Source organism: Chiloscyllium punctatum, chromosome 36 (assembly GCF_047496795.1).
Source record: "Chiloscyllium punctatum isolate Juve2018m chromosome 36, sChiPun1.3, whole genome shotgun sequence".
Classification (NCBI taxonomy): Eukaryota; Metazoa; Chordata; class Chondrichthyes; order Orectolobiformes; family Hemiscylliidae; genus Chiloscyllium; species Chiloscyllium punctatum.
This window is the reverse complement of record NC_092774.1, coordinates 59,906,194-59,922,405: the sequence shown is the minus strand read 5'-3', so window position 1 is coordinate 59,922,405 and position 16,212 is coordinate 59,906,194. Positions and strand designations below refer to the sequence as shown.

The 16,212-nt window shown below is 47.6% G+C and overlaps 1 protein-coding gene across 1 annotated transcript in view; it reads left to right on the top strand.

Annotated features, from left to right (window-relative positions):
- Window positions 1-15,740, top strand: part of LOC140460553 (uncharacterized) — a 67,316-nt gene extending 51,576 nt beyond the window's left edge. Inside the window, exon 3 of the mRNA XM_072555139.1 lies at window positions 14,604-15,740. Within this exon, the coding sequence (XP_072411240.1) occupies window positions 14,604-15,182 (579 nt within the window). The 3' untranslated portion in view covers window positions 15,183-15,740. The remainder of the gene's footprint in view (window positions 1-14,603) is intronic.
- The last annotated feature ends 472 nt before the right edge of the window (window positions 15,741-16,212 follow it).

Genomic DNA, 16,212 nt, shown 5'->3' with positions numbered 1-16,212 from the left:
TACTAATAGTTACATCGAAGGGAGAGAGAATTCCTCAAGTAGGGCACTCTCAGAATCCTGGGAGACCCCTATTTCTGGTTTACTTCCTAATGAACAAACATTAAGCGTTTATTTATTTCTGATTTTGTTTCATTTTTCTTGTTTGATTCCCTGCTGTGACTACACTCTTGTCTGGATGGGTGACAGGCTGAGATTGTGGGTTGGCTTTCGATTAACTGAATGTTTTCTTGTTCTGGAAGCTGTAAAACAGAAGTCCAGAAAGGTTGAGGACAGACCGACATCTTACTCTGTGGGAACAGGGAGATCAGAGGACAGAGAAATCAGGCCCTGAAATCCGAGCAGACACCAGACTACCGTGTGATCTGTGCTTTGATTAGCAGTGCCAACCCTCTGTCTTTACCGAGCTTCCCATCTGACTCCCCCCTCAATATTCAGGATCCAATCCTTGCCATCCTGAAGCCATGTCTCTGTAAGGAGTCTCAGACCATAATTATTCATTTCAATGTGTGCAGTTACTTCAATCACTTTTGTTACAATGCGGCACACATTCAGACTCACCATGTATTGTTTCAGGTTTTGTGATCTTTATAATCCAGTTTTGATTGCTGGTATATTTACTCTCCTTGTCCCTTTCTTTGTTCTCTGATGTTCATTTTCCACATCACTACATTACTCACCGGCCTTGATTTGGATTGGCCATCATGTCCAGGGACGTGCAGGTTAGGTGGGTGAGCCATGGGAAATGCAGGGTTATAGTTTCACAGTAATAGAAGCAGGGGTAGACCATTTTGCCCATCCAGCCTGCTCTGCCATTCATTAAGATCATGGCTGATCTATCCATTGTCTGAGCTCCTCCTCCCTGCATTGTCCCAATTACCCTTAATTCCCAGACTCAACAGAGATACTCGGCCTTGCAACTGTACTGCTACCTGATAATTTCCGAATTATTACCTAATTATTTACTTGCATGGGAATATTCTTCTCTTTGCAAGGACCTATTGTATACTTATCAGCTACTAACCAACATTGTCCAGACACTGCGTCGCTGGGCAAAGTGACTTAGTTTGCTCAAATTCCTGCAATTAACAGTTTACTAATTGTTAAATGACTGTAACCTATATAATCACACAACTCTCTGTTTCTCGTCGGAGTGACTTGTGACTATTAGGTCGACTTGGCTCTCCCCGTGAGCTCCCGAATAAACAGTCAATAACTCAAGGTTTGTGAGTCATGATTACGTATCCAATACTTATTGGACTACTACGAGCAAGTCACCCACAGCATAATCCACTTCCATCCCCAACATGGATCAAGAGGCCATCCTTTTTTGCCAGACAAGTGAATGTATCAAGCTCAGGAAACAAAGCCTGTCAAACATTAACAGGCACAGATCTAAACCAACCTTTTCCAGAGTCTGTCCCTTCACCTCGATTGACTTTCTTTTTCCCTCAGCTCCTACAAACTAACAGCTGAACCCAAGGATGAGAAAAGAGAGTGCGGTACTCCCAGATGTTAAACAGAGGAAGGAAGTTGCAGTCTGGACTGAAGCTCAATCTTCATTCAGAGAGAGAGAGGAGCAACAGCAGCTTCAGAAGCTCATGGTCGACGATATCTCATGCTCAGAAGATATTTGGTGGGGGTGGGGGTGTTCTGATTGGCAGGAGGACCAGGCCCCTTCCAGTCCTCCAGGGTTTCCATAAAATTGGTTTCCCCATCCATCAGAACGACGGGGTGCGGGGCCCCATTTCGATCTCACACATGCGCAACATGAACACTGTTCACGGTAAATAGAGCGATATCTGGTTCGCAAGGGATTGTGGGAAGTATAGCAGCCATTAAAAAGATGAACTCAAGGGTCCTTTATGCCGTTTTAACCGTCCTTTTTCATGTGTTGGTGACGAATGCGTCAATAGCTAATCTTTAATCGATTTTCGATTGATACACTGAGTGAAAGACCACAGATGTTTAACTCTCTTTTTCCAGTATAATGCTCTTTATCTGTCCTCAAATAAGGATCAAATCAAAGCCCGACATCTGTTCCTCCTGAACGTTGACTTTTTTTCAATTTGCAGGTTCCATCCCTCCGTTTCAACCATTTATTAAAAGTTACTCATGGTGAATGGGCATCGCTGGATAACCAGCATTTAGTTCCCCTTGAGAAGGTGATGGTGACCCGCCTTCTTCAACTGCTGTGATCCATAATGGTACGGTGACCCACAATGTCCTTAGGGAGTAAATTCCAGGATTTAGACCCAGGGACACTGAGGGAACAACAATATATTTCCAAGTTAAGATGGTGAGTGGCTTGGAGGGGTACTTGCAAGAGGTTGTGTTCCCAAGTATCTGTTGCTCTGGTCCTTCTAGTTAGAAGTGGTTGTTGGTTTGGAAGGCATTTTCTAAGGATCTTTGGTGAATTTCTGTGTTGGGTCTTGTAGATCATACACACTACTGCTTCTGAACAGTGGGGCAGAGGAAGTGAATGTATGTGGAGATGGTGCCAAACAAGCAGGCGACTTTGTCCTGGATGGTATCAAGCTTTTTGAATGTTGTTGAAGCTGCACCCATCCAAGCTGGTGGGAGAGGATTCCATTACACTGCTGACTTTGTCTTGTAGAAGATGGACAGGGTTTGGGGAGTCACTGTATTCCTGACCTGTTGCCTTCTCTTGTTGCCATTGTGTCTGTGATTAGGCTAGTTGAGTTTCTGGGTAAAAACAATGACTGCAGATGCTGAAAACCAGATTCTGGATTAGTGGTGCTGGAAGAGCACAGCAGTTCAGGTAGCATCTGAGGAGCAGTAAAATCGATGTTTTGGGCAAAAGCCCTTCATCAGGAATACAGGCAGAGAGCCTGAAGGGTGGACAGATAAGTGCGAGGAGGATGCGGGTGGGGAGAAAGTAGCATAGAGTACAATAGGTGAGTGGGGGAGGGGATGAAGGTGATAGGTCGGGAGTGGATAGGTGGAAAAGAAGATAGACAGGTAGGACAAGTCATGGGGACAGTGCTGAGCTGGAAGTTTGGAACTGGGGTGAGGTGGGGGAAGGGGAAATGAGGAAACTGTTGAAGTCCACATTGATGCCCTGAGGTTGAAGTGTTCCGAGGCGGAAGATGAGGCATTCTTCCTCCAGGCGTCTGGTGGTGAAGGAGCGGTGGTGAAGGAGGCCCAGGACCTCCATGTCCTCAGCAGAGTGGGAGGGGGAGTTGAAATGTTGGGCCACAGAGCGGTGTGGTTGATTGGTGCGGGTGTCCTGGAGATGTTCCCTAAAGTGCTCTGCTAGGAGGTGTCCAGTCTCCCCAATGTAGAGGAGACCGCATCGGGAGCAATGGATACAATAAATGATATTGGTGGATGTGCAGGTAAAACTTTGATGAATGTGGAAGGCTCCTTTAGGGCCTTGGATGGAGGTGGGGGAGGAGGTGTGGGCACAGGTTTTGCAATTCCTGCGGTGGCAGGGGAAGGTGCCAGGATGGGAGTGTGGGTTGAAGGAGGGCATGGACCTGACCAGGTAGTCATGGAGGGAACGGTCTTTGCGGAAGGTGGAAAGGGGTGGGGAGGGAAATATATCCCTGATGGTGGGGTCTGTTTGGAGGTGGCGGAAATGTCAGCGGATGATTTGGTTAATGCGAAGGTTGGTAGGGTGGAAGCTGATCACCAGGGGCATTCTGTCCTTGTTACAGTTGGAGGGGTGGGGTCTGAGGGCGGAGGTGCAGGATGTGGATGAGATGCGTTGGAGGGCATCTTTAACCACGTGGGAAGGGAAATTACGGTCTCTAAAGAAGGAGGCCATCTGGTGTGTTCTGTGGTAGATCTGGTCCTCCTGGGAGCAGATACGGCAGAGGCGGAGGAGTTGGGAATACAGGATGGCATTTTTGCAGGATGTAAGATGGGAAGAGGTGTAGTCCAGGTAGCTGTGGGAGTCGGTGGGTTTGTAAATAATGTTGGTATCAAGTCGGTCGTCAATAATGGAGATGGAGAGGTTTAGGAAGGGGAGGGAGTGTCAGAGATGGTCCAGGTAAATTTAAGGTCAGGGTGGACTGTGTTGGTGAAGTTGATAAATTGCTCAACCTCCTCACGAGAGCACGAGGTGGCGCCAATGCAGTCATCAATGTAGCGGAGGAAGAGGTGGGGAGTGGTGCTGGTGTAATTATGGAAAATCGACTGTTCTCCATGGCCACAAAGAGACAGGCATAGCTGGGGCCCATATGGGTGCCCATGGCTACCCCTTTGGTCTGGAGGAAGTGGGAGGATTCGAAGGAGAAATTGTTAAGGGTGAGGACCAGTTCAGCCGAACGAATGAGAGTGTCGGTGGAAGGGTACTGTTGGGGACATTCGGAGAAGAAGAAACGGAGGGCTTGGAGCCCCTGGTCATAGCGGATGAAGGTGTAGAGGGATTGGATATCCATGGTGAAGATGAGGCATTGGGGGCCGGTGAAACAGAAGTCTTGGAGGAGGTGGAGGGCGTGGGTGGTGTCTCAAACATATGTGGGGAATTCCTGGAATGGGGGATAGGACAGTGTTGAGATAGGTAGAAATGAGTTCAGTGGGGCAGGAGCATGCTGAGACGATGGTTCGGCCAGGGTGGTCAGGCTTGTGGATCTTGGGAAGGAGGTAGAACCAGGCAGTGCAGGGTTGCCAGACTATAAGGTTGGAAGCTGTGGGTGGGAGATTTCCTGAGGTGATGAGGTTCTGTGTCGTCTGGGAGATGATGGTTTGGTGATGGGGGTGGGGTCATGGTCGAGGGGGTGGTAGGAAGAGGTGTCCTCGAGTTGGCGTTTGGCTTCAGCGGTGTAGAGGTCAGTGCGCCACACTACCACTGCGCCCCCTTTATCTGCTGGCTTGATGGTGAGGTTGGGATTGGAGCAGAGGGATTGGAGGGCTGCGTGTTGTGAGGGTGAGAGGTTGGAGGAGGGGAGGGGGGTAGACAGGTTAAGGCGGTTAATGTCCCGGCGGCAGTTGGAAATGAAGAGGTCGAAAGCGGGTAATAGGCCAGTGCGAGGTGTCCAGGTGGATGCATGTGTGTTCGAGGTGGGCGAAGGGGTCCTCGGAAGGTGGAAGGGAGTCCTGATTGTGAAAATAAGCTCGGAGGCAGAGGCGGCGGAAGAAGTATTTGACATCACGGCATGTATTAAATTCATTGATGCGGGGATGGAGGGGGATGAAGGTGAGTCCTTTGCTGAGGACTGATCGTTCGTCCTCAGTGAGTTTCTGGTCAATGGACAGTGGGGTGTTTAGTGACAGTAACACTGTTGAATATCATGGGGCAGTGGGCAGATTATCTCTTTTGGGGATGAGTCATTGTTTGGCATTGGCATGGCAAACATGTTACTTGTCACTCATCAGCCCATTGGATATTGTTAAGATCTTGTTGCATTTCAAACTGAACTGCTTCAGTTTACGAGGAGTTGTGAATCGTGCTGAACATTGTGCAATTATTGGCAAATATTTCCACCTCTGACCTTATGATGGAGGATGGTCATTGATGAAGATGGTTGAGCCTAAGACACTACCCTATGAATTCCTGAAGAGACATTCTGGAACTGTGATGACTGACCTCCAACAACCACAGCCATCTCTCTATGTGCCAAGTATCCCTGAACAATTCAGATACACAACAATATTTCAAAACTAATTGAAGGAATACATATGAGACACCTCTCTTCTGGGAGTCTCCAGTGCAAGTTTTTCTGTTCCAGAAACAATTTAATAAGTGTTGACTGTCATTAACCTTGTTGATCTTGGCCACACGCAGTGCCCACATCCATTCTCCCCACCACCCACAGCTCCCACTGTCCAATCCCCCCGCCAATAACAGCACCCCTTGACCATTCTCTCTCCATCCCCAGCTTCTTGTCCATTCTCCCTCTATACTTCAAACAACCTGTCCATTCTCTCTCATGCAACCCTCTGCACCCCTGTCATTTCATTCCTCACCCTGTTGCTGTCCTGTCCGTCTGCCCCCATCTATTCTCTCTTACCACACCCTCTGTCCCATTTCTATTCTTCCAGGCCTCCACCATCTCCTCTCTATCCATTCTCTCTCTCTCACTCCCCCCACCATCTGCCACTCCCTGCATCATTCTCTCTCCCCTGTTGTGGGGAAAAACACCAGGCTCGGAGTCAGAATTGAGGTTCAATGATAGAGTTTATTGCACAAGGAAATACCGGGGCTCCGGGGAGAGAAAGACACCAACAGCACATTGTCAGCTGCGAGTCTTCTCTCGACCCGGAGCACACGTCAAGAAACTTTTATACATCTTGTGATACAATCGGTCAGGAATGAGATTATTGTCTTTGTAACATGATTTGTTTATGGTAATCATTGTAGAATTGTTGATAGTGTCGATACAGTCTTTGTCAGTTCCAGCACAGCCTTTGTTAATTTCCGCACAGCCATTGTCAGTTTCAGTGCAGACATTGTCCATTTCAATGTCTGCATGGAAATCCATTGTTGTAGTAATGGGCGCTAATTGCTCTTCCTGAGAAGGGGGATTCCTGCAGCCCTGGCTATTAGCATTTGGTATTGAGTCTGTATCAAGCTGTTAGCACTTCTATAAGAGGTGTTGGCTGGACCCAGACACTTCGGCGGGCAGTGTTCATTACTCATGAGTATTGTCTCCCCCACCCGCCTTAAACTAATTAACTGGGTTCTGAGTCCATTGTGCTGGTATTCTGGTGGCCCCAAGCAGTGTCTGTATCAGCTCTGCGGTTTCTCTCCGTATTGTGATCCAGCGGCCATCTCGTGTGTCAAGTTGGCCAACTGATTGCTCAGTGGCCATCTCGTGTATCCGTGTGCATAGTGTCACCCTGCCCTGTGCCATCTCCCACTTCTTCACCACGCCCACTTTCTTGCCCCCGCCCAGTCTATCAACCCCACTTATTCTCTCTCTCTGTACCCCCTAGTCTCTCTACCCCCACCCTCTGCCCCCGTCCATTTTCTCTCTCTCTGTCCCCCATCCATTCGGTCTCTTTTCTCCCCAGCCCCCACCACACCCGTCCTTTTTTGAGCCTCGAACTAGCTTTGACCGCTGTATCAAGCCCTTCAAAGGACAGAGAGAGAAAAAATAGATGGTGATGACTCTGCTTGGGAGTCGGGAGGGGTGAGAAATGGCTGATCTTCAAAATTGAGAATACCTAAAATGATATATTCAGAAATATTGTTAAAGTCAGAAAGCATGTTCAAGTTTTTAAAAGAACTGCTGAAATCTTTCTGAAACTTTCACTGAAATAAGCACAGTCAGGCCACAGCTCAGGATAGGCTGGAAGGGGCGGATGGCCTAGTCCTAGTCTTGTGAAGTTGGTTCCAACTATCTCGAAATAGCGTCACAGAGCACAGAAACATACCCTTCGGTCTATACCAACCAGATATCCTAAATTAATCTAATGACCAATTTTCCAGTATTTTGCCCCTTATCCCTCTGAATCTGTCCTATTCATATCTCCATCCAGATGCATTTTAAATATTATCATTATACCAGCCTCCACCACTTCCTCTGACAGCTCATTCCATACACGCACCACCCTCTGTGCAAACAGGTTGCCCCACAGAAATCTTTCCCCTCTCACCCGAAACCCATGTACTCCAGTTCTGGTCTCGCCCCACAACCTGGGGAAAAGACATAGAAAAGTTGAGTAGCCAGACAGAATGTAAAAGCAATACAATGTCGAATCACAGCGAAAAATAAATTGTGCCTATACCCCTTTTTTCCTATTGGCATTTGGACTCTTAAAATCTGACAGGAACACCAGCATCCCCAGTGAACATAGTACGCATGTTTTCCAGTGTCAGCACTACAGTGCGCATGCCCACCATCAGCAAAATTTAGGGCACGCTCATCGCTTTCCGCAAAAAATGGCGCGCGACCTTCCTTTGATGGCCCAATGGGGAACCCTGGAGGACCAGAACGAAATTGGTCCTCCTGCCAATCAGAGCCACTGCATTGTCTGAATGCGGAAGTTGGACCACGAGTTTCTGAAGCTGCTACTCCTGCACCTCTCTTTCTGAATCAACATTGAACTTCACCCAGACTGCAAATTCCTTCCTCTGTGTAAGATCTGTGAGTACGGCACTCTCTTTTCTCGCCCCCTTTGGCATTTCTATTTCTTTCCGGAGTTCAATTGTTGACTTGCATCAACTGAAAGGAAACGAAGTGATCCCAGGGAGGGGACAGACTATGGAAACGTGGTCCAGGTCTGTGTCTCAATTGGCAACATAGACAGACAGGAGGCTGGAAGGGCACAGCAAACAAGGCAGCATCAGGAAGTGGAAAAGTCGATGTTTCAGGTGCAAGCCTTCTTCAGGACTGGGGGTGGGTGCTGGGGCAGGGGCAGGGGCTGGGGCTAAAGTGGGGATAGGTGAAGAGAGGGAGAGGGTATGGCCTGATTAGTCAATTGGGGGAACAAATCAGGTTGGTGGCAGGAAGGAGTGGAAATGAGGGGCATGGGTCTGAGAAGGGAGTCGGGGGTGTAAAGGCAGGTTATTTGAAATTGGAGAACTCAATGTTGAGTCCTGCAGGCTGTAGGCTGCCCGGGGGGGAAGATGGGATGTTGTTCCCCCAATTTGCAGTTTGGTTCGTTGTGGTAATAGAGGAAGCCTAAGATGTTCTTGTCAGGAAGGGACTGGGAAGGGGAATTAAAACGGGAGGTCCGGACATCCTCTGCAGACCTGGCTGTGACGCTCGGTGAACTGTTTGCAAAGTTTACGCTCGGTCTCCCCGATGTAGAGAAGACCACAATTTACAAACACGTGGCAAATGCAGTATCTCAATGTGAAGTTATAGCCATTGCTGTGAAACAAAAAGCAGAAAGGAGATGTATTGTTTAAATGGTGATATATTGGGATGTGGAGAAAGTGAGAACTACAGATGCTGAAGATTAGAGTCAAAGTGTGGTGCTGGAAAAAGGCAGTACACAAGGACCAGGAGACTCGACATTTCAGTCCCGAGCACTTCATCAGGAATGATGTGTGGATGTGCAAAGGGGCCTCAGCATCCTTCTACACCAATCAGCGCCAGTTGAGTTCAGAAGTGGGGATATCTTCCTGCAGTTAGGGGGTCATTGAAAATATTCAAGGCTGAGTTCATGTGATTTTTGAACAACAAAGAAGTGGATGTTTCTGGGGGAAGGCAAGAAAATGGTTTTAAGACCAATACAGAACTGTTGTAAAGTTATACAGCATAGAAACAGACCCTTCAGTCCAACTAATCCATGCTGAATATATTCACAAACTAAACTAGTCCCACCTGCCTGTGTTTGGCCCATATCCCTCTGAACATTTCCTATTGATGTACTTATCCAAATGCCTTTTAAACGTTGTTACTGTACCTGCATCCACCACCGTGTCTGGACATTCATTCCACACACAAACCACTCGTAATGTTTAAAACAAAAAGGTGCCCCTCCTGCCTTTTTAAAGTCTTTCTCCTCTCACCTTCAAATTTGCTGCCTAATCTTCATACCCCCACCTTAGGGAAAGGATACCCAGCGGTCACCTCATCTCTGTCCCTTGTGATTTTATAAACCTGTCAGGTCACCTCCAAACCTCCTGTGATCCAGTGAACAAGTCCCAACCTATTCATCTCGATGGTTGTGAATCTGCTGATAATCTGTTGAATGTTGGTGCTGGCTTGAAAGACCAAATGGCCTATTCCTGCTTCCAATTCTCTCACACTGTGTCCAGGACAGCAAGAGAACATAAGACAGCGGAGCAGAAATTGGACCATTCAAGGTCTGCTCTGCCATTCAATCATGGCTGATAGGTTCCTCAGCTACATTTGCCCACTTTGTCTCTGTAACCCTCCGTTGGCTTGATACTCAAGAACATCTCTATCTCAGTATTAAATATCCTCAGTGACCTGGCCTCCACAGCCTTCTGTGGCAGTGAATTCCATAGATTCACCACTCTCTGGCTGAAGACGTTTCTCCTTACCTCCATTCTGAAAGGTCTTTCCTTTACTCTAAGGCTGTGCCCACTGATTCTAGTCTCTCCAACCAATGGAAACACCTTCCCAACTTCCACTCTGTCCAGGCTGTTCAGTATTCTTTGTTTCAATTAGAATGCCCCGAGTGTGGGCCTGTTAATCAGCATGGCCCAGACCCTTTAGGATGAGGTACAGCAGAGATTACGTTGAGCAAACTGAGAATGTCTGGGGTGGAGATTTTCAACTTCAAGGGAATAAGAGAGGAAAGAGAGTTCACTATGAATGAGAATTGATCAGGTGGGCTGATGGGCCAAGGTGTGGCAGTTTAATTTAGAGAAATGTGTGGTTTGCATTTTGATCCAATCCAGGCAGGACTGACACAGTTAAGGGGATGTTGCAGAACAAAGAGACCTTGGAGTGCAGGTTCATAGTTCCTTGAATCACTGGTAGACAGGATAGTGAAGGAGGCATTGGTATGCTTTCCTTTATTGGTCAGAGCAGAGAGTACAGGAATTTGGAGGTCATGTTGGAGCTGTGTAGGACATTGGTTAGTCCACGTTTGGAAGACTACATTCATTTCTGGTCTCCCTGTTCTAGGAAATATGTTGTGAAACTTTGAAAGGGGTCGGAAAAGATTTAAAAGGCTGCTGTCAGAGTTGGAGGGTTCGAGTAACGGGGAGAGGCTGAAATGGCTGGGGATATTTTCCCTAGAGCATTGGAGGCTGAGGGGTGACCTTATAGACTTTCGTAAGGGGAATGGATAGGGTGAATACCCAAGTTACTTTCGCCAAAGTAGAAAAGTCCAAGACTAGAAAGTATATGTTTGAGGTGAGGGGGAATTTTAAAAGGCATTTGGATGGGTACATGAAAAGGAAGGGTTTTGAGGGGTATGAGCCGCATGCAGGCAAATTGGATTAGGTTGATTTAGGATATTTGTTTGGCTGGACAACTTGGACCAAAGGGTCTGTTTCCATGCTGCATGACTCTAATCTTCTTTGGTGAAAGCAGAAGTGTGATTGTGAAGGCTAGAGTTTCAGAACAGCTTTCAAAGATGTTTTGCCCTTAATGGGAGCAGAAGAAGTTACGATGAAATTTTGCATTTGTGAGACAGCAACCGAGTGAGTGGGTACATCTGAGGTTTTGGTGGAAAGTGGAATATCATTGCACTGTGGGGATGAAACTTTACCCTATCCAGTCATTTCTGCTGGTGACTGAAACCAGGCTCAAGATTAGGAGGAGTAAATTTAAGACAGGGATGAGGAGGAACTGCTTTTCCTGGAGAGTAGTGAATCTTTGGAATTCTCTGTCCAAGGAATTAAGGCTAGTTGGGACAATGCAGGGAGGGGAGGACCAGAGACAATGGATAGATCAGCTGTAATCTTAATTAATGGCGGAGCGGCTGGGCGGGCCAAATGGCCTACTCCTGCTTCTATTACTCTGAAACTCTAACCCTGCATTTCCCATGGCTAACCCACCTAACGTGCACCTCCCTGGACATTATGGCCAATCCAAATCAAGACTGGTGAGTAATGTAGTGATGTGGAAAATGAACATCAGAGAACAATTGAAAGGGACAAGGAGAGTAAATGTACCAGCAATCAAAACTGGATTCTAAAGATCACAAAAATTAAAAATGGTGTGTCTGAATGTGTGCTGCATTGTGACAAAAGTGAAGGAATTGACGACACACATTGAAGAGAATAATTGCGATCTGACACTCCCTACAGAGACATGGCTTGAGGATGACAAGGATTGGATCCTGAATATTGAGGGTGTCCTCAAATGGGAAGCTCGGTAAAGGTGGAGGGTTGGCACTGCTAATCAAAGCACTGATCACAGGGTAGTCTGGTGTCAGCTCAGATTTCAGGTCCTGATTTCTCTGTCCTCTGTTCTCTTCTACACCTTCTGGAACAATAAAACATTCAGTAAATCAAGCCCCAACCCACAATCTCCCAGCCTGTCAACCATCCAGGCACAGTGTAGTCACAGCAGGGAATCAAACAAGAAAAATGAAACCAAATTTGAAATAAATAGGTGCTTGTGTTTAATGTTTGTTCATTAGGAAGTAAACCAGAAATGGGGATCTCCCAGGATTCTGATACTGCCCTACTTGAGGAATTCTCTTTCCCCTTATATCTAACTATTAGTACCCAGCTATGATTTACAACAATGCTTACCCCAACAGAAGGCATATAGTCTCAAATAGACAGAGACATACAGGATGGAAATAGACGTTTTCTCTCTCTCATGCGCGTGCACACACATACATTCACTCCCGTGGACTTGTTTGTGTATGTTTGCAGAATTATATTTGCAGAGCTGGGCTAAAATGTCACTTTTTGTTATAAAACTTTAAGTTCTCTTGAGAAGGTGCCTTACAGGTAGTTCTGGGATTTGCATGTTAATAATACCTGCAACCCATTCGAAAAGATGAAAGACTTCACAATCCAGGTTTGTTTAACAGGTCATTTCAGTGGCAGGACACTGTTGTGTTTTTCCATAAATTCTATGTCTTATGACCTTATTCTCCACAACCACCTAATGAAGGAGCAGCGCTCCAAATGCTAGTGCTTCCAAACAAACCTGTTGGACTACAAACTGGTGTTGTGTGATTGTTAACTTTATCCATTTTAGGGGTGATTTCCTATACTAAATTATCTATAGTGCATAGGGATGTGCAGGTTAGGGTGGACTGGCAGTTCTAAATTACCCATAGTGCCCAGGGATGTGTAGGTTAGGTGTATTAGTCAGGAGGATTAATATTGAGCAATGGTTGAGGGTGAGTTACCCTTTGGAGGGTGGGTGTGGACTCGTTGGGCCGAGTGGCCTGCTTCCACACTTGGGATTCTCTGAAGGGAAGGAATTCCTGCAAACTGCAGGGCATCACAATGCGGAAGTGGCCCTGTCAGTTTCAGAGTGAAACTCCCTCCCTCTGGACAACTGTTCATCTTGGGAAGGAGAGGATGGGGGGGAATCTGTTCACTTGTAGCAGCTGGAGTGAATCCAGTGAGGGAGCAGACTCTGCAAACTCTTAATTACTTGGGCCAGGAGAGACGGAAGGATGGGGTGGGGCTGTTTTCCCCAGAGTCTGAAGGGTGACATTACGGACTTTTTATAGAATCCTGAGGGGTATGGATAGGGTCAATACTCAAGGTCTTTTCCTTTGGATGGGGGAAGTCCAGAATGAGAGGGTAATAGGTTTCAGGTGAGGGCGGTGGAGTGGGGGGAGGCATGGGGGGATGTAAAAGAGATTTCAGGGGCAAATTTCTTTTTATGGAGAGGGTGGCGCAGCTATGGAATGAGCTGCCAGAGGAGGTGGTGGGGTCTAGTACAACTTCAACAGTTAAAAAGCATGTGGATAGGCGTATGAATACGAAGGGTTCAGTGGATCGGGGCCAAGTGACGGTACATGCGACTGGAGTCATAGAGATGTACAGCATGAAACAGACCCTTCAGTCTAACTTGTTCTTGCCGAACAGATAGCCAACCCAATTTAGTCCAGGTGCCAGTCCATATTGGGGCCAAGTCTTGGCAAATATGACTAGATTAATTTACGATACCTGGTCAGCTCAGACAAGTTGGGCCAAAAGGCCTGTTTCTGTGCTGTATGACTGATTGTCTTCGGTGAAAGCAGAAGTGTGGTTGTGAAGACTGGACTTTCAGAGCAACTTTCAAAGATGTTTTGCTCTGACTGGGAACAGAAGAGTTTCACTGAGGTGTGTCGGTGTTAATGCCTTGATGTCTCAATTTGCTCCCACCTTCCTGGGGACATTTACCATTTTGGTCCACAAATAGCTGCTTTGCAGGTTATCCCATGAATTGACACACTTGTATTTGCTTCCCAGAATCAGACCTGCTCACTGTCAACTGTATCCCAGTGTTGTGGAGTTATCCAAAATGCAGAGAGATGTCAGTCTTGACGTTTTTGCTTTTCTGCCCCTGTAAGAATCAGCACCTTCAGGGGAATTAGTTAGAGCGGAGTGAGAACAGGTGGGGGGGAGGGGGGTGGGGTGGAAAGAGAGTGGGATTGTGCTTTCAATTTTGTGGAATAACAAAAGAAAAGAATATTCCACAGAAAGTAGAATTCCTTGTTCAGAATTTCTACCCTGCACTGACAGTGATGGCTTTTGTAATCTCTTTTTACAGAGTATTTGAAGATCTGATGACGGAAGTTTCAAAATGAACAGATGAAGGGCTTATGCCTGAAACTCTCCTGCTCCTCAGATGCTGCTTGACCTGCTGTACTTTTCCAGCGCCACACTTTTCGAATCTCACTCACCAGCGTCTGCAGTCCTCACTTTGACGTCAATGTCTGACAGTCACTCAGTCCATCGGGACCACAACAATTTTCAAGTATGATTCTATGAGAAGGAGCAAAGTTTTTTGGTTCCTGTGTCAGTACGTTTTCAGCATCAGTGGGACTGGATGAGAGACCCTACCATTGCAGTGCACTGAGTGTGTAGCCTGAAGCAGTTATACGGTCTGGGAAGAGGAATTCACGGTGGGGAGAGCCTCCGCACATGTTAGTGTGCAGCTGAAGCTTCGGCCATGGAGAAACCAGAGGTATCCCGCCCCGAGGAGAAACCATGGAAATGTGGCGACTGCGGAAAAGGCTTCCGTTTCCCGTCTGCCCTGGAGATTCATCGGCTCAGCCACACTGGGGAGTGGCCGTTCCCCTGCCCTGTCTGCGGGAAGGGCTTCAGCGATTCCACTAACCTCCAGATCCACCAGCGCGTCCACACGGGGGAGAGGCCCTTCAGCTGCCCTGAGTGCGGGAAGGCCTTCAGCAATTCCTCCCACTTGGTGAGGCACCAGCGGGTCCACACGGGGGAGAGGCCGTTCACCTGCTCTCAGTGCGGGAAGGGCTTCATCTGCTCCTACCACATGCTGAGGCACCAGCGGGTCCACACGGGAGAGAGGCCGTTCACCTGCTCTCAGTGCGGGAAGGGCTTCACTTGCTCCTCCCACCTGCGGAGCCACCAGCGTGTCCACACCGGGGAGAGGCCCTTCAGCTGCACCGAGTGCGGGAAGGCCTTCAGGAATTACACTAGCCTGCTGAGGCACCGGCAGCTCCACACGGGGGAGAGGCCATTCCCATGCCACGAGTGCGGGAAGGCCTTCAGCAATTCCTCTGACCTGCTGAGGCACCGGCGGATCCACACAGGGGAGAGGCCCTTCAGCTGCACCGATTGCGGGAAGGCCTTCACCCGCTCCTCCCACCTGCAGAGCCACCAGCGGGTTCACGTGTCTTCGCAGGGGGATTGAAGGAATGACAGCCAAGTGCCATTATCGACTGGACTATCAACCCACTTCTGGGGATTCTGGGTTCGATTCCCACCGCGACAGATGGTGCAATCAGAATTTGGTCATAAATCTGGAGTTCAGAATCTAACAATGAAACTATTTTTGGTGGGATGGGGGTGGAAGAAAACTTCCATCTGATTCACTCAGTTCTTTTTTTAGGGAAGGAAACTGTCATCGTGGGAGAAGAGTCACTCAGTCGTCCCAGCTGCATCCTTTACCCGATCTGGCCTACACGTGACTCCAGACCCACAGCAGTGTGGTTGACTCTACACTGCCCATCCAACGAACTTGGATACAGGATACGGGTTGAAATTGCTGAGTGAGGCAATACTTCCCCCGGGTTAAGGCTGTACCAAGGAAACAATTACAAAGGGACAACTTGGTGGTGACCAATAATGAAGAAAGTGAGGAGTTGCAGGGGATGTGTGCACTTTGACCTTGAGCTGTTTTTTAAAAAAATGCTACTTTTTCTATGCCTTTCTGCTGGGAGATTCTGAAGCTGTAACAAAGTTGGGTCATAATAAAGATTATCTGAACTTCACGCTGAGCTCAGACTCTCATTGAGAGCTTTGAACTGCAACAGGTTTTTGTTTTAAAACTGCTCATTTCTTTCAGGTGAAAGTGACAACTGCTGATGCTGGAGATCAGAATCAAGATGAGAGTGGCGCTGGTAAAGCACAGCAGGTCAGGCAGCGTCCGAGGAGCAGGAAAATCGACATTTCGGGCAAGGTTGATTTTCCTGCTCCTTGGATGCTGCCTGACCTGCTGCGCTCATTTCTGACAGCTTCCTGGACGATGTTTCCAATGTTGTGTATTGGTTCCAGCAGTCACTGAGTAGCCAGTATTGTTAGAAATTGTAAATTTTTCAGGAGTGCAGGTACTGCATCATCCCATTGTCATTATACAGTTTCCTGGTAGCACTGGGAGGTGTGGGCTGTGTCCACTGGAAACGATGTGGAGCTGCCGGTGTTGGACTGGGGTGGATAAAGTT